We start from the raw sequence: 21,280 nt of genomic DNA, 5'->3' as shown, positions 1-21,280 counted from the left end.
TTTTCCTAGGTTTCTCAGTTTGGGTGCAGGTCATTTGCCTTGCTTTTTGATGATATTGACCATAATATGTGTGCAGCTGACAAAGAGGTATTCAGTTCTTTTGCCCATGCCCAGGTCTCCATCACAAATGAAATTTATCAGTACCTAGGAGAGCCAGAAACTTTCCTCTTCTGTCCCACAGGTATTGTATATAATAGCTTTATATTTAACTAGTCTTTTTGAAATATATAAAGGTATAATATATAAAATATAAAAATATATATAAAATATATAAAGGTATAATAAAGGTAGGAATTCTTTTTCTAGAAGATATTTCGGCACATCTTAAATTGGAGAGATTTTAGGGATTAATAAATGACAACTGAATAGGCAAAAGATTTTATGTATTTTTTTGGTACTGGAAGTATATGAACATTACATGTTCAGGATTAGAGGAGGGGATAGTATTATAAAAATGAAAGCTAGAAAAAAGCAAATTTACATTGCTTTTAACTTAGTCACTTCTCATATCCTCCTACTTGTTCCTTTTTTCTGCCCTTGCATATCTGTATCCCTTTTCATTCCTCCCACTCCCATCTGGGCTCTTAACTTCCAGTAGTCAGCATAGAAAGCTTAATAATTTTTTCTCCCTTTTTCTTTTTTCCCCCCTCTCATCTCTCCCTGGTTCCTTCCATTGAAAATGTTTTTTCTCTTTTTTTGCCTCTCAAAATTCAGCCTATAAGAAAACTTCCCTAGGCTTGACTTCTTGTTCAGGAAGAGTTAAAAAAGTTCTAAGAAATTTTAGACTGATTTATTTAACTGTGTATATGTCTGTCTTAGAGTATTGTGAGCCATGAACCTTATCTCAGTGGTCTGATACTATGTGAATACTCAGTGTTTAATAAGATCATACTTGGTAATTACTTAATTCACTGCAAATTATAATCAATTGTAGTTGAGTACTAATAGCCAGGAGCCTAACATTGCATTCTTTCTATTATGATATTATGAATCCAGTCTGTTTGGCCTCTTATTGTAACTGAGAAATGTAGGCAATTCAGAATTATGTAGAAAATGCTAAAAATTCTAATTATTTCTTTAGTAAACTTGTATTTCTGGTGACCATAGGACCATAAGGATTGATCTGTCCTAATACTAGAGGAAGAATATCAGATTTTATGATTTGATTCTTTTTTTTTTTTAAGTTGAGTCATAAATGAACTACCCACTTGAGTTTACTTCTTTTGGGACATAACATGGAGGCCTTTTATCATTTGGATGAAAATAATTTAGAATTGGTAGACATTTTTATCCCTATTCAAAAACTCATGACCATTTCACTCCTGACTGTTTTACTGATTAATTTTTCCCCCTACATTCAGAATATTGTGGCACTTTCTGTTATCCAAATGTGTCTCAGTCTCCTTACTTAAGGACTGTTGGTGAAAAGCTCCTACCTGGAATTGAGGTGCTGTGGACAGGTAAGTCTTAAAAGATTTAGACAGTAAAACTTTTAATTAACTAGGACCTTGGGAGTTGGTTGTTCTGGTTAATTGGATACTTTTATTTATTTTTAAAGTTTATTTTTATTTTTGGCTATGTTGGGTCTTGGTTGCTGCACGCGGGCTTTCTCTAATTGTGGCAAGGGGGGGGCTGCACTTTGTTGCAGTGTGCGGGCTTCTCACGGTGGTTTCTGTTGTTGCGGAGCACAGGCTCTAGGTGCGTGGGCTTCAGTAGTTGTGGCTCTCGGGCTCTAGAGCGCAGGCTCAGTAGTTGTGGCGCATGGGCTTAGTTGCTCTGCGGCATGTGGGATCTTCCCGGATCAGGGCTCAAACCTGTGTCCCCTGCTTTGTCAGGTGGATTCTCAACCACTGCGCCACCAGGGAAGCCCCTAATTGGATACTTTTAAAAAGCTGAGCCTTGGGCTTCCCTGATGGCGCAGTGGTTGAGAGTCCGCCTGCCGATGCAGGGGACGCAGGTTCGTGCCCCGGTCTGGTCTGGGAAGATCTCACATGCCGCAGAGCAGCTGGGCCCTTGAGCCATGGCCGCTGAGCCTGCGCGTCCGGAGCCTGTGCTCCGCAACGGGGGAGGCCACACAGTGAGAGGCCCGTGTACTGCAAAAAAAAAAAAAAAAAAAAAAAAAATTAAAAAAAAAAAAAAAAAAAAAAAAAAAAACAAAAAAAGCTGAGCCTTAAGCAGAACATTTTGTTTTAATTCTCTTTCTTTTACAAAGTACACATTCTTCACATAGTATTAAAAATATCTTTGAGGTTTTATAAAGCAGAAACTAACACACCATTGTAAAGCAATTATACTCCAATACAGATGTTAAAAAAAAATCTTTGAGGATTTTTCAGTGAGTCTGAATATCAGTTACTGGTAAACAATAGATCTATAGGGATCTGGGCTAACAGGTATTGATCCCAGCACTAGGAGAATGTTGTATTTTATAAAATGAAAGCTGTAATGCTGGATTGACAGTTAGTAATCGATGAGCTGTATTAGCTTTCATTCTAAGAATTAAGGGCAGAAATCCTCCCGGGGTTTAGGTTAATTAGACTTTGTCTAATTGAGGATATATTATAATGGTAAAAAATGGTTAACATGGAAATTTCTTTCTTACTGATGTATCACTTTGTGGAAAGTTACCCAAACCTTAAATATTCCTACCTTTTAACCACTAATTCTATTTCTGAGAATCTGATCTGAGGAAATGTAGGGCAAGGGGAATAAAGCTGAGTAAAAGGACATATTGCTGTGTTATTTTCAAAAGAAAAATTGTTATGAAATATAACAAGGAAAATAATTATATGCAGTATATTTTGAAGAACCATGTATGAGTCTTTTTTTTTTTTTTGGCGGTACGTGGGCCTCTCACTGTTGTGGCCTCTCCTGTTGCGGAGCACAGGCTCCGGATGCGCAGGCTCAGCGGCCATGGCTCATGGGCCCAGCCGCTCCGTGGCATGTGGGATCTTCCCAGACCGGGGCACGAACCCATGTCCCCTGCATCGGCAGGCGGACTCTCAACCACTGCGCCACCAGGGAAGCCCGAGAGTCTTTTTGTTGTTGTTTTTGTTTTTAAAAAATTTCCTCTGAGAATTTATTTATTTATTTAAGTTATTAAAACATCTTTATTGGAGTATAATTGCTTTACAATGGTGTGTTAGTTTCTGCTTTATAACGAAGTAAATCAGCTATATGTATACATATATCCCCATATCTCTTCCCTCTCCCTCCCTCTCCCTCCCTCTCCCTCCCTCCCACCCTCCCTACCCACCCCTCTAGGTGGTGGTCACAAAGCACCGAGGTGATCTCCCCTGTGCTATGCGGCTGCTTCCCGCTAGCTATCTATTTTACGTTTGGTAGTGTATATATGTCCATGCCACTGTCTTGTATGAGAGTCTTTTAATAAATGGTGGTCATTATTTCTAGGTCCCAAAGTTGTTTCTAAAGAAATTCCAGTAGAGTCCATTGAAGAGGTTTCTAAGATTATTAAGAGAGCTCCAGTAATCTGGGATAACATTCATGCTAATGATTATGATCAGAAGAGACTATTTCTGGGCCCATACAAAGGAAGATCTACAGAACTGATCCCGCGGTTAAAAGGAGTCTTGACTAATCCAAATTGTGAATTTGAAGCCAACTACGTTGCTATCCACACCCTTGCCACCTGGTACAAGTCAAACATGAATGGAGTGAGGAAAGATGTAGTGATGAGTAAGTAGATGACTTAATTCTTGACTTTGGGAGGAGAGTTGGGATTAAGTAGAACCATTGGCAAGTATGCATTCTTTTGTCATCAAGATTTAAGAGGATTTTTTTAAGGTGTTGTTTAGTCCTGTGAATGAGATGTATATGATACAAAAAGGGCTGCTTGGACTGCCTTTGCACAAGTTACTTAATAACTTCTTGGCCTCAGTTCTTTGTTTTTAAAATGTGTCTTAGCCTTTCAAGTCTGAGTAACTAGACAAGGTAGTCTTTTAGTGTTCCTGTTATCCCTTGAATAATTCTGATTGAATTTGTGTTTTCAGGTGATTTTATTAAATGGTGTATTTTAGATGGCTAAATATTCTCCTCTGAGTTACTTAATATATAATTTAAGTTCAGCTTACATTTATGAGACATTTTGTCATTTTAGACATTGGCTTACTGATTTTTATTTACGAAAAATTCCTAATTGAGTTCCAAGTAGGAGAATGCTGACTAGTTGTTTATTCACTAACATTTAAACACCTATTTATCAGACACTAAGGATGCAAAGAATAAAATAGTCCCTACTTTGAAAGAATTTAGTCTGGTGTTAGATAAAGCAGATAGGCAACTGTACTATAGAATGATAAGTGCTGAGATAATTATCTACAGAGTGCTAGGGGGAACACAGGAGGCAGTGATAACTTCTGCTAAGCGAAAGTGCTGGTAAATGATTTCATAGAGGAGGAGTTACTTACACTGGGTCGAAGTATGAGTAAAGTCTGCAGGGCATTAAAGGGTTGGTGGGCTAGAGATGAAAATACTAGACACTGAAAATTTCAAGTTACCTGAATTTTGGCCCATTGGGGGGTATTGAAGTGTCACATTATGGTGCTTAGTGGTATGTAGTTGAAAGTTGTGTTCTGTTTCTCAGTTCTGTACCCCTACTTCCAGTTCTGTTTATTGAATTAATGCTTCCCTTCAAGGCTCAGTCATTGTCACCCCCCTCTCCCCAGTAAAAAACACAGAGTTAGGGATATAATCTCAATCCTCTCTGTATACATGGCTGTTAGTATCTACCTCTTTTAAGGCAGAGCATGAAGCATGTTAACGACTAGTGGACATTAGCCAGACTGGCCTGTGTGCAGGGAAATAAGAAGGAAAGCTAAGAATAGTGGGATTTGAATACCAAGCCAAAGAGAGTTCAGACTTAATTTTTTCTACCGCTATCCTGGTTCTTTTATATGCTTATTATCTGTGCTCATATGTGGGCTCTCTATCAATTTTCTCTTCTCCCCTCAATGCATTTATTAATGTGCCCATTATTTTTTCATAATTATTTGCCTTTTTAAGTTATAAACCCCTGAAAGATAGGGAATCTTCTTTATGGGAAGAATAGTGCCTTTAACCTTGCATTCCCAATAATTGATAATAAATGGACATTTATGACTGCCTTGTCCAGTGATTCTAAAGTTAATATTTAATATTTCAATTGGAATTTTACATTTAGCAATGCATTTAGATGACTATTCTGGGTGAAGTGGTTCAGTGAAGGGTCTTGGTTGTGTTTGCATATTATGCTTAAGGTTTGTTCTTGTTCCAGTTCTTTGCTTCTCTGGGTTTACTGTAACAATTAGTGTTTTGTAATGAAAACTGTTTTTGTGCTCTTTCTCTCTTTTTTGCAGCTGATAGTGAAGACAGTACTGTGTCGATCCAGATAAAGTTAGAAAATGAAGGCAGTGATGAAGATATAGAAACTGATGTACTCTATAGTCCACAGATGGCTCTGAAGTTAGCTTTAACAGAATGGTTGCAGGAGTTTGGCGTACCTCATCAGTACAGCAGTGAGTTTGGCCTTTCTTTGTAAGGGGGTTGGATCACATTGTTTGAGACATAAAGTAAAGGACATTTGTGATGTGTCTTCTTATAGGCCTGCCAAGCAAAATGAAATTTAGGAATCTAGAGGATAAGGTTTTTTAAATTTTACTTTTGGTCTTAAATAGCTTTTATTTTGATGGAATGCTAATTTGTTTTTTAATATATATATATATATAAATTTATTTTATTTATTTATTTTTGGCTGTGTTGGGTTTCTGTTGCTGCGCGTGGGCTTCCTCTAGTTGTGGTGAGCGGGGGCTACTCTTCGTTGCAGTGCGCGGGCTTCTCATTGCGGTGGCTTCTCTTGTTGCGGAGCACGGGCTCTAGGCGTGTGGGCTTCAGTAGTTGTGGCACGCGGGCTCAGTAGTTGTGGCGCACGGGCTTTAGCTGCTCCGCAGCATGTGGGATCTTCCCGGACCAGGGATCGGACCCGTGTCCCCTGCATTGGCAGGCGGATTCTCAAACACTGCGCCATTAGGGAAGCCTGCTAATTTGTTTTTAAAATATCTTTTTATGAAGTAGTTTTTAAATACAGAGCTTCAAAAGAGAAGAAAGTAATAGGTGTTGGCATGTTTATGATCTGTGTTTCCCCTCCTCTCTTCCCTTCCCCACCTCCCAGTGGTTTAGAGAAATTGTACTTTCTTGGGGCTCAAATTATTTGGAATCTCAAATGGAGGCTCTTAGTTAGAGATATGGTAAGAAGAAAACATTTCTCTAGATCTAATTTGTTCTGTTTCTAATTCTGATTATCTCTGGCAATTTGTTTTTATAGGTAGGCAAGTTGCGCACAGTGGGGCTAAAGCAAATGTAGTAGATGGGACTCCTCTAGTTGCAGCACCCTCTTTAAATGCCACAACTGTAGTTACAACCGTTTACCAGGAGCCCATTATGAGCCAGGGAGCAGCCTTGAGTGGTGAGCCTACAGCTCTGACCAAGGAAGAAGAAAAGAAACAGCCAGATGAGGAACCCATGGACATGGTAGTGGAAAAACAGGAAGAGACAGACCACAAGAATGACAATCAAATACTAACTGAAATTGTTGAAGCTAAAATGGCAGAGGAATTGAAACCAATGGACACTGATAAAGAGAGCATAGCTGAATCAAAATCCCCAGAGATGTCTATGCAGGAAGATTGCATTAGTGATATTGCCCCGATGCAGACTGATGAACAGACAAACAAGGAGCAGTTTGTGCCTGGTCCAAATGAGAAGCCTTTGTACACTGCAGAACCAGTAACTCTGGAGGATTTGCAGTTACTTGCGGACCTATTCTACCTTCCTTATGAGCATGGACCCAAAGGAGCGCAGATGTTACGGGAGTTCCAGTGGCTTCGAGCAAATAGCAGTGTTGTCAGTGTCAATTGTAAAGGAAAAGACTCTGAAAAAGTGAGTATGCTTAATTTACCTGTTTCTCTGGCCTGGATGGGTCCCCATGCTGTTGATACAGGGGAGGTCTTAAATGAGAATTGACCACATCTTAGAATGTGTTCCGTAAAGTAGGTACGGACTCTGCTGAATCTGATATATACAGTTTCTTAGTTTGACCTTATAGTAGCTAAGAATGAAGGAAAGTCAAAATTGATTATATTAGGAATATTTGTCAGTTTGGGGAGACAAACTTTTATTGTTTGTCTTTAAAAGTTTAAGCCCATTGATCCTTTAATGTTTAGTATAAATTTGCAGGTACCTGATAACATAAACAGCTTAGTTTATAAACTGTGTTTTAGATTGTTGTTAAACTTTCAATTTTTTGAGTGTTTTTATTGATCCTCAATAGATTGAAGAATGGCGGTCGCGGGCAGCCAAGTTTGAAGAGATGTGCGGACTAGTGATGGGCATGTTCACTCGGCTCTCCAATTGTGCCAACAGGACAATCCTTTATGACATGTACTCCTATGTTTGGGATATCAAGAGTATAATGTCTATGGTGAAGTCTTTTGTACAGTGGTTAGGTAGGTATACCAGGAGTAATCTCTTCTCCTCAGATACATTGTCCCTTAAAAAAAAAAAGACATTATCCCACAGGGAGAAAAACATACAGGGAGTTGACGAATTTCCAGCTGTGTTTAAATTCTTTGCCTAGATTTCAAAGGTGTACCCATTGTTACAGACTTGAGGTGCAAGCCTCAGTAAATATACCGAGCATGTTGATTTTTCTCCCTTGGGCTAATTCAGCATAAATATCTTGAAAATGTGTTAGAAAGTACTGACTTTAACTTGCTCTGACTGAATGCTTCCTGGATGGAATCATGTATACCACTTTTATCTGATTTGGAGATGAGACACTATGAATTGTGACGCTGTAAGCTCTCTGCTGCTTGCTGTGTCTTGATGACATTAATGCTGTGTTTAACAGAACAATTGCCGAAATGACCTAAGGGGGCCTGGAAAGAGGAAGCCATCCTCCCAGCCCTGTGCGCATGCGAGCTTTAGTGGTAGGCTATTCTGGTGCTACTTGGTATTACTTCACAGAGCTTTTTCTTTATGTCTCTACCAAGTAATTGGTTTTAGCAGGGGATAAAAATTGCAATGCCCTGAAAACTCTGCTTCATTAAATGGACTTCTCTTTTGAAAACAGTGATTTTTTTTTTTTTTTTTTAATTTTCAAACTTGGTAAAAAGCACCAGCATGGCCAAGTTTCTCCAGGGATCTCATTTCATTTCCAGGTTTTCAATCCAGCTATAAGGAATATCTAATGGACTTATGCATAGCACACAGCAGGCAGCAAGGCTAACTGACATGTCATAGTTTTCATAGTAGTCACAAATACTATGATGGGTTACATACTCTTGGCTGTGAAATAGAAGTGTGAAACACGGTGAGCTTAGAGTAACTCAGGAGTAGCAGCAAAGAGATTTCTCACTTTCTGCATATATACTTTTGGACTCTTAAATATAAAAAAAAATTTTTCCTGTGATACAACTAATTAGCAGCTAAAAATAGAGTCTCTCATTGTTAATTTGAAAGTAGAGGGAATTCCCTGACTGTCCAGTGGTTAGGATTCCACGCTTCCATTGCAGGGGGCATGGGCTCGATCTCTAGTCCGGGCACTACCCGCAAGCCATGAGGCACGGCCAAAAATAAAAAATGAATAAATGAATTGGGGAAAAAGAAAATAGAGAATTTTGGGTTCCTGTATATGTAGCACAACAGGTAAAAGAGAATTTTGACCTCCTCTTGTTAAAAGGCTCCAAGATACCTCTTCTCTATGATACACGTCTGCCCTTAGGCTTAGGAAAAACCTCTGTATTGATTGTTGGACGATGGCATTTGCCTTCCAGGCTTTTGGCCAAGAGGATATAATTAACCCTTATAGGGATTGAAGTTCTTAAGTTTCGAACCTGTAATCCGGATTATTAAGTTTGAGAAAGTGTTGCTTAAAACATTTGATACTCAGCTTTTCATTCAAGAATTACTAAAGATTCTTGATTATATACAGTATTGCTGCTTTTTCCTCTCAGGCTTTACCTCTGTACTGTGCAGTTATAGGGGCAGCTTTCCCAGATTGTATATAGCTGTTGTACAGTCTCAAGGTCAGAGCATCTTAGAAGCTTTAAATAATCATCTAGGCATCCACATAGCTTTAGAACAGCTCACGACAAAGAGAGTATTTTCATGGTTCTATAGTAATTTCAGGGAGTTACTGATTAGTACCCTTTCTTTTCCTCTAGTCTCCAGTCCAGCTGGCATTCAGTCCTTTAAAGAATGTGGCTATGCAGTACTTTTGATTACTAACGACTTCTATTATCTTCTTCCCCATTGTGTACAGATGGGAGAATCCTCAGCACAAGTTCTACTACTATTGGATGGACAGCGGCAGATGTTCACAGCGCGTCATGATTAATTAGTTTAACTTAAAAGGTTCTGTGAGGTAGCTCAGGTAGATTTAAGGGCAGTAGGCATGAACTGAAGTCACGTTTGCGCAGCGACTGAGGCATTAACCATGTTTTCATTTATACAGCTCTTCGTACATGCAGCTTTTTATTGTAATAGTTGGAAGTGCTAGTTATGTTGTAGTCTCAAAGTGGGGGGTAGGGGAAATTGGCTCATCTTAAAGTTTGAGACGTGTAGTTTTTTCCTGCAGTGTAAGTTTACACTGAGCTATGGAATGGGGCAGGTTCTCTTCATAACCTAAATTTTGACCCCCTATTTCATATTTATTTTACAAATATTACATTATATCTATATATTTTTAAGTACCCCTACCCCTGAAAAATGACAACCCTGGATATAATCTCTTAATGGGCCTGAATTGTCAACAAAAAAATTGGTTTGCTTTGGGACTGTCTGACTAGCACACTGTGTATTGTACTGATGAGACTGTTAACTTGAACAGGAGGTAGAATGCTGTCTTCAATTGGAAAAGAACTATATTGCGCTGCTTTATCTTGTCAGAAGACTAGGCAGGTGATTTTGATTTGGCCTCCAAATTATCTTTTAATTATCTTATTAGCTTCCTTTATTGCCTATGGAAGGCAATTATAATTTGCTTTTAATTATCTCTTATTATTAGCTTCCTTTATTGCCTGTCTAGTTGGTTAAGTGGTGACCTTAAATGTTGACTTTTGGGCCTCAAAGCTTGCCACTCCATGTGTGAGCTAAGTGCACTGCAAAGATGATAGTGGTTGATCAGAGGAGCCAGATACTGTCATACTTTCAAGGAAAGTATGTTTTAGCTGTGGACAAATTAGGAGCATCAGTTGGCTCTCCTTAGTTCTCAGAATCTGTCAGACTGATACTGTTACTAGCCAAGTCTGAATTTGGATTGTCCTTGTCAGAAAAGAAAGAAAAAGTACTCATTGTGTTTCATTGTCAACTTACTGAATAATTTCTTTTACTTATTCTGCTGACCTTAGTTTTCTGACAAGATTAACCCCTTTTCCCCCCTTTTTCCCTTCCCTGTACCCTTCCTCAAAATGTAAAATGTGACTTCAGACAAGTTTAATTCCTTCATGGGCTGTGATAATAAAATGTCTCATCAATCTCACTTCACTTAACTTTAAAGTTACTGTAATTTTGCTACAGAGCAAGCAGCTGCCTTGATTTTTACAGCTGTACCTAGGGAATATATAAGCGTGACCCAGACAAACTTGACACTTTTTCCTTCCAATAATTTAAGAAAGGGTAGAACTCTTTCACTAGAACAGTGATTATTCATTGATCAGAGGAAGGAACATCAGTATTGAAATTCCATTACAAATTTAAAAAAATTATTATCACAGCCTTGTCCTGAAACCCTGGATTATTATTGTTAGAGAGCTGTTTCCACAAAGTGTTTGTTAGTTTGTTGGACGTTTGAGACCCCAGGAAATCCCCTTTCTCGTAACGTTCTCCGCTTGGATCTGATCTCAACAGGGTGTCGTAGTCATTCTTCAGCACAGTTCTTAATTGGAGACCAAGAACCCTGGGCCTTTAGAGGTGGTCTAGCAGGAGAGTTCCAGGTATCAATATGAATTCACAACTGAATTGACGTTTTCTTTGTCTTATGAGAAACCTTATGTTGCGCATCAGATGGCTGGAAGGATTGGTCTGCCGAAGGCTTTCTAGTCCCAAATTCAATTAGTTACATAGCTGGATTTTAAATCAAATTTTCCTCCTCTTTCGCAGTAATTTCTGAAGGAGATGCTGCCAATTCCCCCCCGCGCCTGCGAAGCGCAGCGGCTCTAGGTATACACTTCACATTGTTTCTTTGCAGGTCGCACAGCATTTTAATCTGCGCCCGCAATGCACAATGCGCGCATGCTTGTCTGCCAGTGGAAACTCCATGAACAAAAAGGATGAATGATTATGCAAATGAATGGTGAAAGGGCTTTTGGATATTTTCCCAATTATTTTATAAGTAATACTTGAAAGAACAGTCCAGGAATGAAAAATTGAACAAAATATGAAGTTTATTTGGTGTTGGAATTTGTTCATGGACTTTCAGGTGCTCTACTTTTCTCCCCCCAACAGGTGCTCTGCTGCGCACAGCAAACTGAAGCGCATTGCTTTGGGGATAAAGCGTCTCCTGGACAGATAACCCTCTTCAGACCAAACCTCTCCTCCTGACAGTCTGTTCTGCCATCTTTTAGTGAGAGATGGTCTATATAAGATTGGTTTAAAAGATAGATTTGTCATAATTGGAATAGAATTTTTTTTTACTGTATATTTAAATCCCCAGTAGTATGTCACTAAAGCTATGTAACTCAATTTGGGTAATTTCTATTCAGAAGCACTCCCCTCCCCCAGCAAAGAGGTGTTTTTATTAGTAAAGCATAGCACACCCCTCTTCTTTAGGTCTGCCTGCAGTAGCCAGTTAATGTTAAGTTGGTAATCTGCAGTGCACACTCATTAAAAGTAAATATCTTCCCAACACTGATCATCTCCCCTTTTTTTCTTCCCACAGCGTTTGCTGCCAATTGATGGGGCAAATGACCTCTTTTTTCAACCACCCCCACTGACTCCGACCTCCAAAGTTTATACTATCAGACCATACTTTCCTAAAGATGAGGTAATCATCTACCTGTCAACTTGGTGTATGGTTATGGTGAACACTTAATCCTTTCCTTTGAACTCTCTGGTTAAAAGAATCAGTTTTGTGTCTTACAACTTTAGATGGAGAAAGTTTAACTAAAACATTGAACATGGGATGTTTAAAGAAGAGCTGAAAAAAAAAAAAGCTGAAGGAGTTTAGACTCAACATCTCGTGTCAGTTCTTTTAAAAAAAAAAACAGATGAAATGTATTCACAGTTGGAATTACTGAACGATATCTGAATGATCAGTTGTTCTCAGCTGATTTTCTCCTATATATTTTCTGCAGTTTTCAGTTGTGAAGTGCTTACAGGCTGCTTGATAATCAACTACAGAAATAAAAAGCATGCCTGCTTAAAGACAATAACATGTTTTAAACATTTGGGATGTATAGAAAACTGAGAGAGACTCAGCCTCATAGTTTGCTGGATTTTGAATCCACTACTTACTGTCTAAAACTATCCCCTGCAAAGTAATTCTCACTGTTTACTATAACCATGCTGTTTTCTACTGGCTTTACAAATATGACTCAATAAATCTCTATTTAACAAAGCAGAGGTGATATTTATGACAAGCCAAACGTTTTGTTACTCCCTCTTCTAGAAGTCCATTCTGACTTATGAGTCATATTGTTAAATTCGGTTGCCATTTTTCTTGATGTGTTGCTTAACTAGATTATATTTTCAGGCTTCCGTGTACAAGATTTGCAGAGAAATGTATGACGATGGAGTCGGTTTACCTTTTCAAAGTCAGCCTGACCTTATTGGAGACAAGTATGTGATGAAGTATTCTGATTTGTTGGATTTGGGACTAGACATTTCATAGCCAGGTTTATCAGGTTGAGGGGAGGTGCTGACTGGAAATAGAGTTTTTTAGAAGTCCTACTTTAGTTGTAATAAAATCTGAGCATTAATATGTGTATATTTTCAGTTTGTATTTACATCAAATGTAGTTTCCATGCATTGTCATTCGAGTGTATTGGGCCTTACATCACTGAATTCTAATGTTTTGTGTTAGTAACTTAACTCACTCTGGTCTCTTTTTTTGTGAGCAGGTTAGTAGGAGGGCTGCTTTCCCTCAGCCTGGATTACTGTTTTGTCCTAGAAGATGAAGATGGCATATGTGGTTATGCCCTGGGCACTGTAGATGTGACCCCCTTCATTAAAAAATGTAAAATTTCCTGGATTCCCTTCATGCAGGAGAAGTATACCAAACCAAATGGTGACAAAGAACTCTCTGAGGCTGAGGTAATACACAGATTTAGAATTAGACAATGGTAATTTTTTAGAAAATAAAATACTTATTAAAAAAGCAAGCAGATATATCTTAAAATCCCAGTGCTTACTAAATTTCTTATAGAGAAGAATTCTTAGGGCTTATTCTTATTAGCATGGTATTTTCCACTGTTCCTTACGGTTTTTGATTTGGAAGTGTTGTTGTAATACTTTCTCAAGTAAAAGCACAACATAGACAATTAAAGAACCTTCTTTCTCCCTCCCTTTCTGTTTTGAAGCACCAAACTTAAGGATGTTATGGTCTCTTCTTTGGGTACTCAGGGCAAGTTTAGGTAATTAAAAATCTCTCATTTGCGTGCTAATGAAGCTAACTTAACTTTCTCAATAATGCATTTCTCATGGTAATTAAAAACTAATAGGAATGAACTTTAAAAATAGTTTCTTCTTGAGGATAATTTTTATTTTCAATAAATACTTTTAGAGAATATACCTGGACTCGTATTTGTGACATTGTCTCTATGTAATAGGAGGCTGGGTTGGAGTAGGCTCCCTTACTTGGGATTTCATCGACATGACTGCAGCATGCTGGTGATTGAGCTGTTGATGTGTTGCTTTTCCATATGTGACAGTTCTCAGCATAGGAACCTATGAAGAAAAACCAGTGTGTCTCTTATAAACTTTTTTGTAAAAAATTGTGGTAAAGCATACATAACATAAAACTTACTGTTTTAACCATATTTTTTTAGTGTACAGTTCAGTAGTGTTAAATACATTCACATTTTTGTGCAATACAAACTTTTAAAAAATTGTTTTATTTTGAATTATTTACTTTGAATAATTTTAGATGTACAGAAGTTACAAAGATAATACAGAGTTCCAGTATACCCTTCACCCATTTTCTACATTTGTCCTAAGTCTGAGAAACCAACTTTGGTACATTGCTATAAACTCCTCACCTTACTTACCAGTTTTTCCACTAATGTCCTTTATCTGTTCTAGGATCCAATCCAGTATACCACATTACATTTAAACAAACTTTTAAAAAAATAAAAACGCTTCAGCTAGAATTATAAGCTAATTAATTCTGCATGTGGTAATTTTATAATTACCAGAAGAGTTATTGAATATTGCTTTCCTTTTCCTGTTACTGAGTTCTGTAGTTGGGATATATGGATTCATAATGAGTAGCTACTGAAAGTCAAGAGATTCTTCCTAAATTTTACAGAAAATTATGTTGAGTTTCCATGAAGAGCAGGAAGTGTTGCCAGAAACTTTCCTTGCCAACTTCCCTTCTCTGATAAAGATGGATATTCACAAAAAAGTAACTGATCCAAGTGTAGCCAAAAGCATGATGGCTTGCCTCCTGTCTTCACTGAAGGCTAATGGTGAGTACATATTTGTAGAGTTGCTGGTATTTGGGTTATGTGGGGACAGGACTCTATTTTAGGATAAAAAGAAAGAAGTGAATTTACATTCCCTTCTCCACCATTTATGGTTTTGCTTCTGAATTATTAGTGCTGCAAGAATTGGGTGTGTATTAATCATTGGAAAATACTGCTCTTTTACACTATGAATGCTTATTTTTGAGCCCCAATTAAATGAGAAGTGTACGTTTATTTTGCTGGGAGACTTATAAATGATAGTTGAAAATTAAACGAACCTCGGGAAGACTTCATTTAGGAATGCAGAGTTGCTGATGTTTTTTGAGTTTGTTACTTAAACCTTCAAAAATACTTTGCTGTACCCTAGTGGTATGAAAACTTTTTCTGTAAAGGGCCAGATATTGAGAATTCTAGGCTTTAAAAAGGCAACGTACAGTGTTCCATTGCATGTTTTTTGTTTGTTTGTTTTGCGGTACGCGGGCCTCTTACTGTTGTGGCCTCTCCCGTTGCGGACGCACAGGCTCAGTGGCCATGGCTCACGGGCCTAGCCGCTCCGCGGCATGTGGGATCTTCCCAGACCGGGGCACGAACCCGTGTCCCCTGCATCGGCAGGCGGACTCTCAACCACTGCGCCACCAGGGAAGCCCTGCATGTTCTTTTTTTAAACAACCTTTTAAAGCTGTAAAAAAAACAAAAACAACTTTTTAGCCTTTGGCAATACAAAAATGGGCAGCTTGTTGAGCACTAATTAGAGGGTTCTTGATGTGTGAGGATGCACTTTTGTTGCATCTTTATATCATTTGATTCAGTGGTATCCCCTTTGTGGGATAATTTAAACAGCTCTGTTCGATGAAAGTATAATTCTCAGTGTTGTGCTTGGAACTGAATCATGCAGGTGTATGAGGCATGTCTTTAACATATAAAACACATTCTGGTTGTATTGGCTTGCGACATAGGCTAGAATAGGCTCTGCCCTGTGGGTCCCTCAAAGATACTTTACATAAATATATTAAACATTCAACAGAGGTATCCTTTGCCTTGAGGTTTCTTACAACCTCTTTGCCAAAAGATTTTCTTTCTGGGGAAGAGTGTTACTCACCATGCAAAAAAAAAAATTTTTGAAGTATATTTGACAATTAAGAATTGTATATATTTAAGGTGTACGATTTGATGACTTGAAATACATTGTGAAATAATCACCATATTAAAGCTAGTTAACATATCCATCACTTTAAGGTAGTTATCACTGCAGTATTGATGAATATAAATATTGACTTTTGATATAAATTTTAAAAAGTATGAAATTTAGAGGCTGGTATAGATAAGCCAGTACTATGATCTTTTTGAAATATATTAGAGATTAATTACAATTCATATTCATATTTCTACGAATTAAGTGACATTTATGTTTTGATTTTTTTTTTTCCCCCTAGGCTCTCGAGGGGCTTTCTGTGAAGTGAGACCTGATGATAAAAGAATTTTGGAATTTTACAGCAAGTTAGGCTGTTTTGAAATTGCAAAAATGGAAGGATTTCCAAAGGATGTGGTTATACTTGGTCGGAGCCTGTGACGTTTGTTGGCACTATGAACTGTTGGGAAGTCTCTTCACTTCACCTGGTGGGTGGTGGTTGGGGTCTTCATACAGCTCAGCCTCTGGAGCGGCAACAGATCGGCTAATTCAGATTGGAAACAAAGAGGACTATGTAAAACTCACTCATCATGCTTAGAGACTACTCGCTGGTTGGAAAAAGATAGTATTGCTGTAAATCCTGTATGAAAGAGATGTGGGCCTCCTTATTGGGTCTTGTGTTAGGTGCTGAGACCTCTTACGTGGGCTTATAGGGCGGGGGTCTTCAATAAATGTAGTCAGCACTGTTTCTGCATCCAGTGTGGTTGCATTTCTTACCTAAGAGTAATCAAAATCATTTGTCATCCTCCTTGGCTTATTAAATGAAATGTACCTCATTCTTTGGGGACATGACAAAGATGAGAAAGATTTGGTTTCAGAGGCTTCAGGGTGGAGAGTCCGAGTGGGATGGTTATGGCATAGTTTAAGCTGAATAAATGATTTCAATTTGGGCGGTTTTTCTGCTTTTTGTAAAGCCTTGGCCAGTTGTCTCGTGACCATTATTGGTTCAGGCATATTGTGCTTTGTAGGGACAAATGTGCAGTTGTTTGTGGCAAAAGCCTAAAAGTGACAAACTTGTAAATTATTTTGTATATAAACTAAACTAGCTGTAACCTGATTATCCTTTGTGTTTACTGTTTTTGTAATTTTCCTTTTGAAAATGAAAGGGTGTGATTCAAGATGGCACTTTGAATATGTAAATCAGTGGAAAGTGTATTTTCTTTACTTTTGTCTTTGTTTTTTTAGAAGTTTTATTATTTTCGAAGTGCCTCCCACCTAGGGCTAGGCCATGACCACTTTGGGTACCAGAGTCTAACTTCATGGGACTCAGTCTGTTGCAAAGTGCCGTCACTTCTGGAAATTAACCTCAATTCAGGTCAGCATGTGAAATGTTAGTTTTGACTTCTGGCAAGTAGGGTTCAGGGACTGATTGATCCCATTTGCGCACAGGTCAGTTGTCCTTTAATTTCAAGACCTGTTACTACTGGTTTTATTATTAAATCAGTGTCTTTAGTTCTTGCATGTTTGTATCAAATTTTTAAAAATGAGCACACTTTAACCAATGACTTACGGTTACCCTTTTCTCTTTCCTTTAACCACAGGTTCTGAAAGCTTTCAAGTATTTTAATTTAGATTTGGTGTGTTTAAGGGTTCTGAGCATGAGGCTAGCAGGTAATCTCTGCAGGATTCATTTTTTTAATCATGGCTGGCTGGCTTCTCCATAGATGGTTAACAGTATTTTGTTATCTTGCTTCCCTGCAGTTTTGTATCAGCAGTTTAACTTTGAGCTGAGAGTGGGGAGGGTCAAGGAGAAGGAAATTTAAAACATATTTTCTTTCATAGATTTCCATCAGTGTGGGCTTTGAAAAGAGAGTCTTTTAAAGCATTGTACTTAGTGACTTTCAACCAAAGCCTGTGAGTGTGAATGGGTGAGATGAACAAAGGAGGCCTCTTCACATTCAGGGTTAGAAACCTGCAATTGATAGCAGGATATGTAAGGTATGTTGGACGACAGGAACCAAGTTTGCGTTTTCAAGGGCTGAGATGAAGGGAAGATCGCTACAAGATACTGTTTAAAACGGCTTAATGTCATTTGGTTTTTAAGTACATTTTGTACACTAGTGGACAGTTCTAGCATTTTATCTGGAGGATTCATTCCATGGTCGTCATCCTGTGGAATCAGGATTTTTAGCAAGTTTGCTGCAGCTTTATCTTGGCTTTTAATAAGTTTGGCTGGTGTTCTGGTCACAGAGCTAACTATGAAACATGTCCACGCCGCTAGGATTGTTCAGTGCTATGCTATCTTCCATTGTTACGACTATTTATTACGGTTGGGTGGTATTCCATTGATTGTTTAGATCACAGCTCAGTTCCTGTAGAAAACGAACTGTAAAACCATCTGAAGACCATACAAGAGGCAAAATAAAACTTGAAGTGAATGTGTGTGGTCGTGTACTGTGTAAACCTCCTTCCTGTTTCTGCCTCTTACCTTTTCTCCTTCCCTTGCATTCCCGAGCAAGTGTTCCTCCTTTCCACAGCTGTTCCAAGTTAGGGACTGGATCTTAAAGGCAGTTCTCTCCCACTTCCATCTCCACTAAAAGATTGCCTTCCATATTTTCCTCAAGGCAAAACAAAAGTAGACTGGCTTTGGCTAAGCCACCCTCTTGCCACAATTATAACCTGGGGGTAAATTAGGGCAGCTAGTTTGAGTGAGTTCCTGCCACCTAATAGAATAAGGAACACAGTTGCCTGATAATTTGTTCAGAAGGTGACAGTTGGGGGCGTAGCCCAAATTATGAGGCGGGAGTCTAAGACAGAAAGATGTTCCTGGACTAGCCAGCCTCTGTCAGGATAAGCAATTAGTCCCACGCTTGAGCTAACGTCCTGTGCTAGCAAGCACCAGCATCCAGCCAGCATCTGAAGTTCAGTGAAGATACGCCACCATCTGGATAGTGAGCTGAAGGGTTGTTAAGAGCAGGGAGTACATCCAGGAGAGGATGGAGTGGTTGGGATACAAAGTACCCGGAGCTGAAAGTCTTCCTTCAGGCTCCTCGGTTCCCTTGAAGGGAAAGCAAATCTGAGCGTATTCGCTTTTACAGGAAAAACGCTGCACTCACTGTATCTCGCCTTTGCTGGGGGAATTGGAAAGGTTTCCATTCTCAGATACTTCTTTAACGAAAGCTTACCCTGGATTGGGAGGGGACACTAGACAGAGTGCAGAACTAGAGAAAATGGAGGCAGGAACCGCCCTCAGAAAGTCTTGAAGTGAGCAAGGACGTTAACATTAGTCCCAAGTTGATGCTTTTGTGATGTTACTTGCTCTCTTTGCGGTCTCACAGACGCAACAGGTCTGAGGCTCCTGAACGAGACTGGGCTGTTGGAGCCCCGGACCGGGGGCGCCTCGCGAGCGTCTCCTTTAATAGGCGGGGCCGGAACCCCCGCGAGTCCCCGGCTTTGTACGTGTCGGGGGCGGAGCCGCAGACGGCCCTTGCAGCATGGCCGCCGGGGCTGCCGCCGCCTTGGCCTTTCTGAGTCAGGAGAGCCGAGCCCGGGCCGGGGGGTTCGGCGGTCTGCGAGTCCCTGCCCCGGTCACTATGGACAGTTTTTTCTTCGGTATTGAGGAAAGGAGGAGCTGAGGGTGGTGCGGGGGCAGAGGCAGGGCTGAGGAACAGGAAGGCAGATGGGTGCAGGACGTGGGTGGGGGCGGAGGGGGCCTCGCACGCGGCAGTTGGAGCGGAACGGGGTAGCCAGGCCCCTGCCCTAGTCGTGCTGGGCGGGGTCCGGGCCGAGCGCTCCAGGTTTTCCTGAGGAGCGGGCGTGTGAATGGCCGGTCAGTCCATGGCTGCACGTGAACGGGATTCGGAGAAACGCCCCCGCACTCTCACCCTGTTCTCTCTTCCAGGCTGTGAGCTCTCAGGCCATACCCGCTCTTTCACCTTCAAGGTAGAGGAAGAGGATGATGCGGAGCACGTGCTGGCTTTGACCATGGTAAGGGGCGGGTAAGGGGAGTGGCGGGGAATAGGTTGACCTGAGCGGGCCTCTACCCGCGTGTCTCTTCTCCTCCCCCGCTTTACTGGGAGTCACCTCCTCTGCTTAACCCCCACATGGGGGTCCCCTGGCCAGGTGATCCAGGGACCCCTGAGGCTGGGCAAGTCGTAGGGTAGATGCCTCCGTTTGTGGTCTCCACCCTCACTGGGGAGACTCCGAGGCCCTGTGTACCCTTCCCAGCTCTGCCTCACCGAGGGGGCCAAAGATGAGTGTAATGTGGTAGAAGTCGTGGCCCGGAATCATGACCACCAGGAGATCGCAGTCCCTGTGGCCAACCTCAAGCTGTCCTGCCAACCCATGGTGAGTTCCCTTGGGGGATTGGGAGATGGGAATTGAGGACTTCAGGATTTCTCACAAGATGGGGTGGGCCAGGCCTTCATCCTTGTCTTCTTCCCAGCTCAGTTTGGATGACTTCCAGCTCCAACCACCTGTAACCTTCCGCCTGAAGTCAGGTTCTGGCCCTGTGCGGATCACTGGGCGGCACCAGATTGGTGAGAGTCTTCTCCTTTGCCTCCAGTAGACTCTCCATCAGGACTCCTACCCCACCCCAGCCTTATCTCCCAGTGCGGTTCCCATACAGACTCTGTATGCTGTGCCCTCCACTTACTGTCCTACTCAAGCCGTTCTTCATGGAACCTGTCTCGGCTTCTTTAGCTCCAATGATGTGGACTCCTTTGGCTCTTTGTTATCTAGTTTAGTATCTGAGGTTTTTCCCACCTAGACCATAAGTTCTGGGAGGTCAGGGTCCCTACAAGCTTAGAGCCACAGGGCATGAATAAATGACCTGTAGTATGAAGGGGGTATGGCTTTAACTCCTCTTCCTCCCTTTACTGCTTGTGTGTCTACCAGTTACTATAAGCAATGATGTTTCTGAGGAAGAGAGTGAAGAAGAGGGCAGTGAGGAGGAGGAAGCTGAGTTGTGCCCCATCCTGCCTGCCAAGAAGCAGGGGGGCAGGTTCTAACCCTCCCTGGTGAGTTGGGTGGGAGGCATGCCCAGCAGGGCCTGGGAGGGGACAGGAGGAGCAGATTTGGACCTAGATGCTGACCCCTTGTTTGCTCTCTTCAGGTCAGCTAGCTGCCTGCCACATGCACCATGCACCAGGTTCCTGTACAAGTTTCAAGAATTTTGTGTCTTTTCCATTGAAGAGGATGGGTAGTGGTGGGGTGGAGTGGGTGGGGTTTGGTCTGGTGCTAGGAGAGAGGGGGTCCCATTCTCCATAGTGCCCTGGTGTTCTAATCCTGTACCACATCCAGAGCTTCCCTTTTCTTCAGGAGTGGGAGGAACTCTGAACTTCCATCCTGACCCTCTCTCCCCACTTGCCTGTGAGGTTGGAGGTCAGCATCTGAAGCTCAGGACTACACATTTTTAACATTTTTTTACATTTTTGGATAAAGGTTGAAATAAAGTGGTGTGGAGTTTTTTTCTGCA

The 21,280-nt window shown here is 40.6% G+C and overlaps 2 protein-coding genes across 3 annotated transcripts in view; both read left to right on the top strand.

Annotated features, from left to right (window-relative positions):
- OGA (O-GlcNAcase) overlaps positions 1-18,242 on the top strand; it is a 28,696-nt gene extending 10,454 nt beyond the window's left edge. Inside the window, exons 1-12 of one of the 2 annotated variants that reach the window (XM_024734836.1) lie at positions 14-181; positions 1,362-1,460; positions 3,412-3,696; positions 5,355-5,513; positions 6,320-6,933; positions 7,325-7,499; positions 10,903-10,988; positions 11,933-12,037; positions 12,746-12,831; positions 13,113-13,305; positions 14,519-14,678; positions 16,109-18,242. In XM_024734836.1, coding sequence (XP_024590604.1) covers positions 67-181; positions 1,362-1,460; positions 3,412-3,696; positions 5,355-5,513; positions 6,320-6,933; positions 7,325-7,499; positions 10,903-10,988; positions 11,933-12,037; positions 12,746-12,831; positions 13,113-13,305; positions 14,519-14,678; positions 16,109-16,245 — 2,214 coding nt within the window. In that variant the 5' untranslated portion in view covers positions 14-66 and the 3' untranslated portion in view covers positions 16,246-18,242. Of the gene's footprint in view, positions 1-13; positions 182-1,361; positions 1,461-3,411; positions 3,697-5,354; positions 5,514-6,319; positions 6,934-7,324; positions 7,500-10,902; positions 10,989-11,932; positions 12,038-12,745; positions 12,832-13,112; positions 13,306-14,518; positions 14,679-16,108 lie in introns of those variants that run through there. The other variant, XM_024734837.1, reaches the window with a different exon arrangement.
- Positions 18,243-19,269: 1,027 nt separating this feature from the next.
- NPM3 (nucleophosmin/nucleoplasmin 3) lies at positions 19,270-21,280 on the top strand. The gene is made up of 6 exons (XM_024734991.1): positions 19,270-19,416; positions 19,706-19,791; positions 20,032-20,151; positions 20,249-20,342; positions 20,701-20,822; positions 20,918-21,280. The coding sequence occupies exons 1-5, from the start codon at positions 19,299-19,301 to the stop codon at positions 20,811-20,813; spliced, it is 531 nt and encodes a 176-aa protein (XP_024590759.1). The 5' UTR covers positions 19,270-19,298; the 3' UTR covers positions 20,814-20,822; positions 20,918-21,280.

The sequence above is a fragment of the Neophocaena asiaeorientalis genome, unplaced genomic scaffold (genome assembly GCF_003031525.2).
Source record: "Neophocaena asiaeorientalis asiaeorientalis breed wild unplaced genomic scaffold, Neophocaena_asiaeorientalis_V1.1 scaffold240, whole genome shotgun sequence".
NCBI classification, from domain to species: Eukaryota; Metazoa; Chordata; class Mammalia; order Artiodactyla; family Phocoenidae; genus Neophocaena; species Neophocaena asiaeorientalis.
This window is presented reverse-complemented; position numbering and strand designations above follow the sequence as displayed.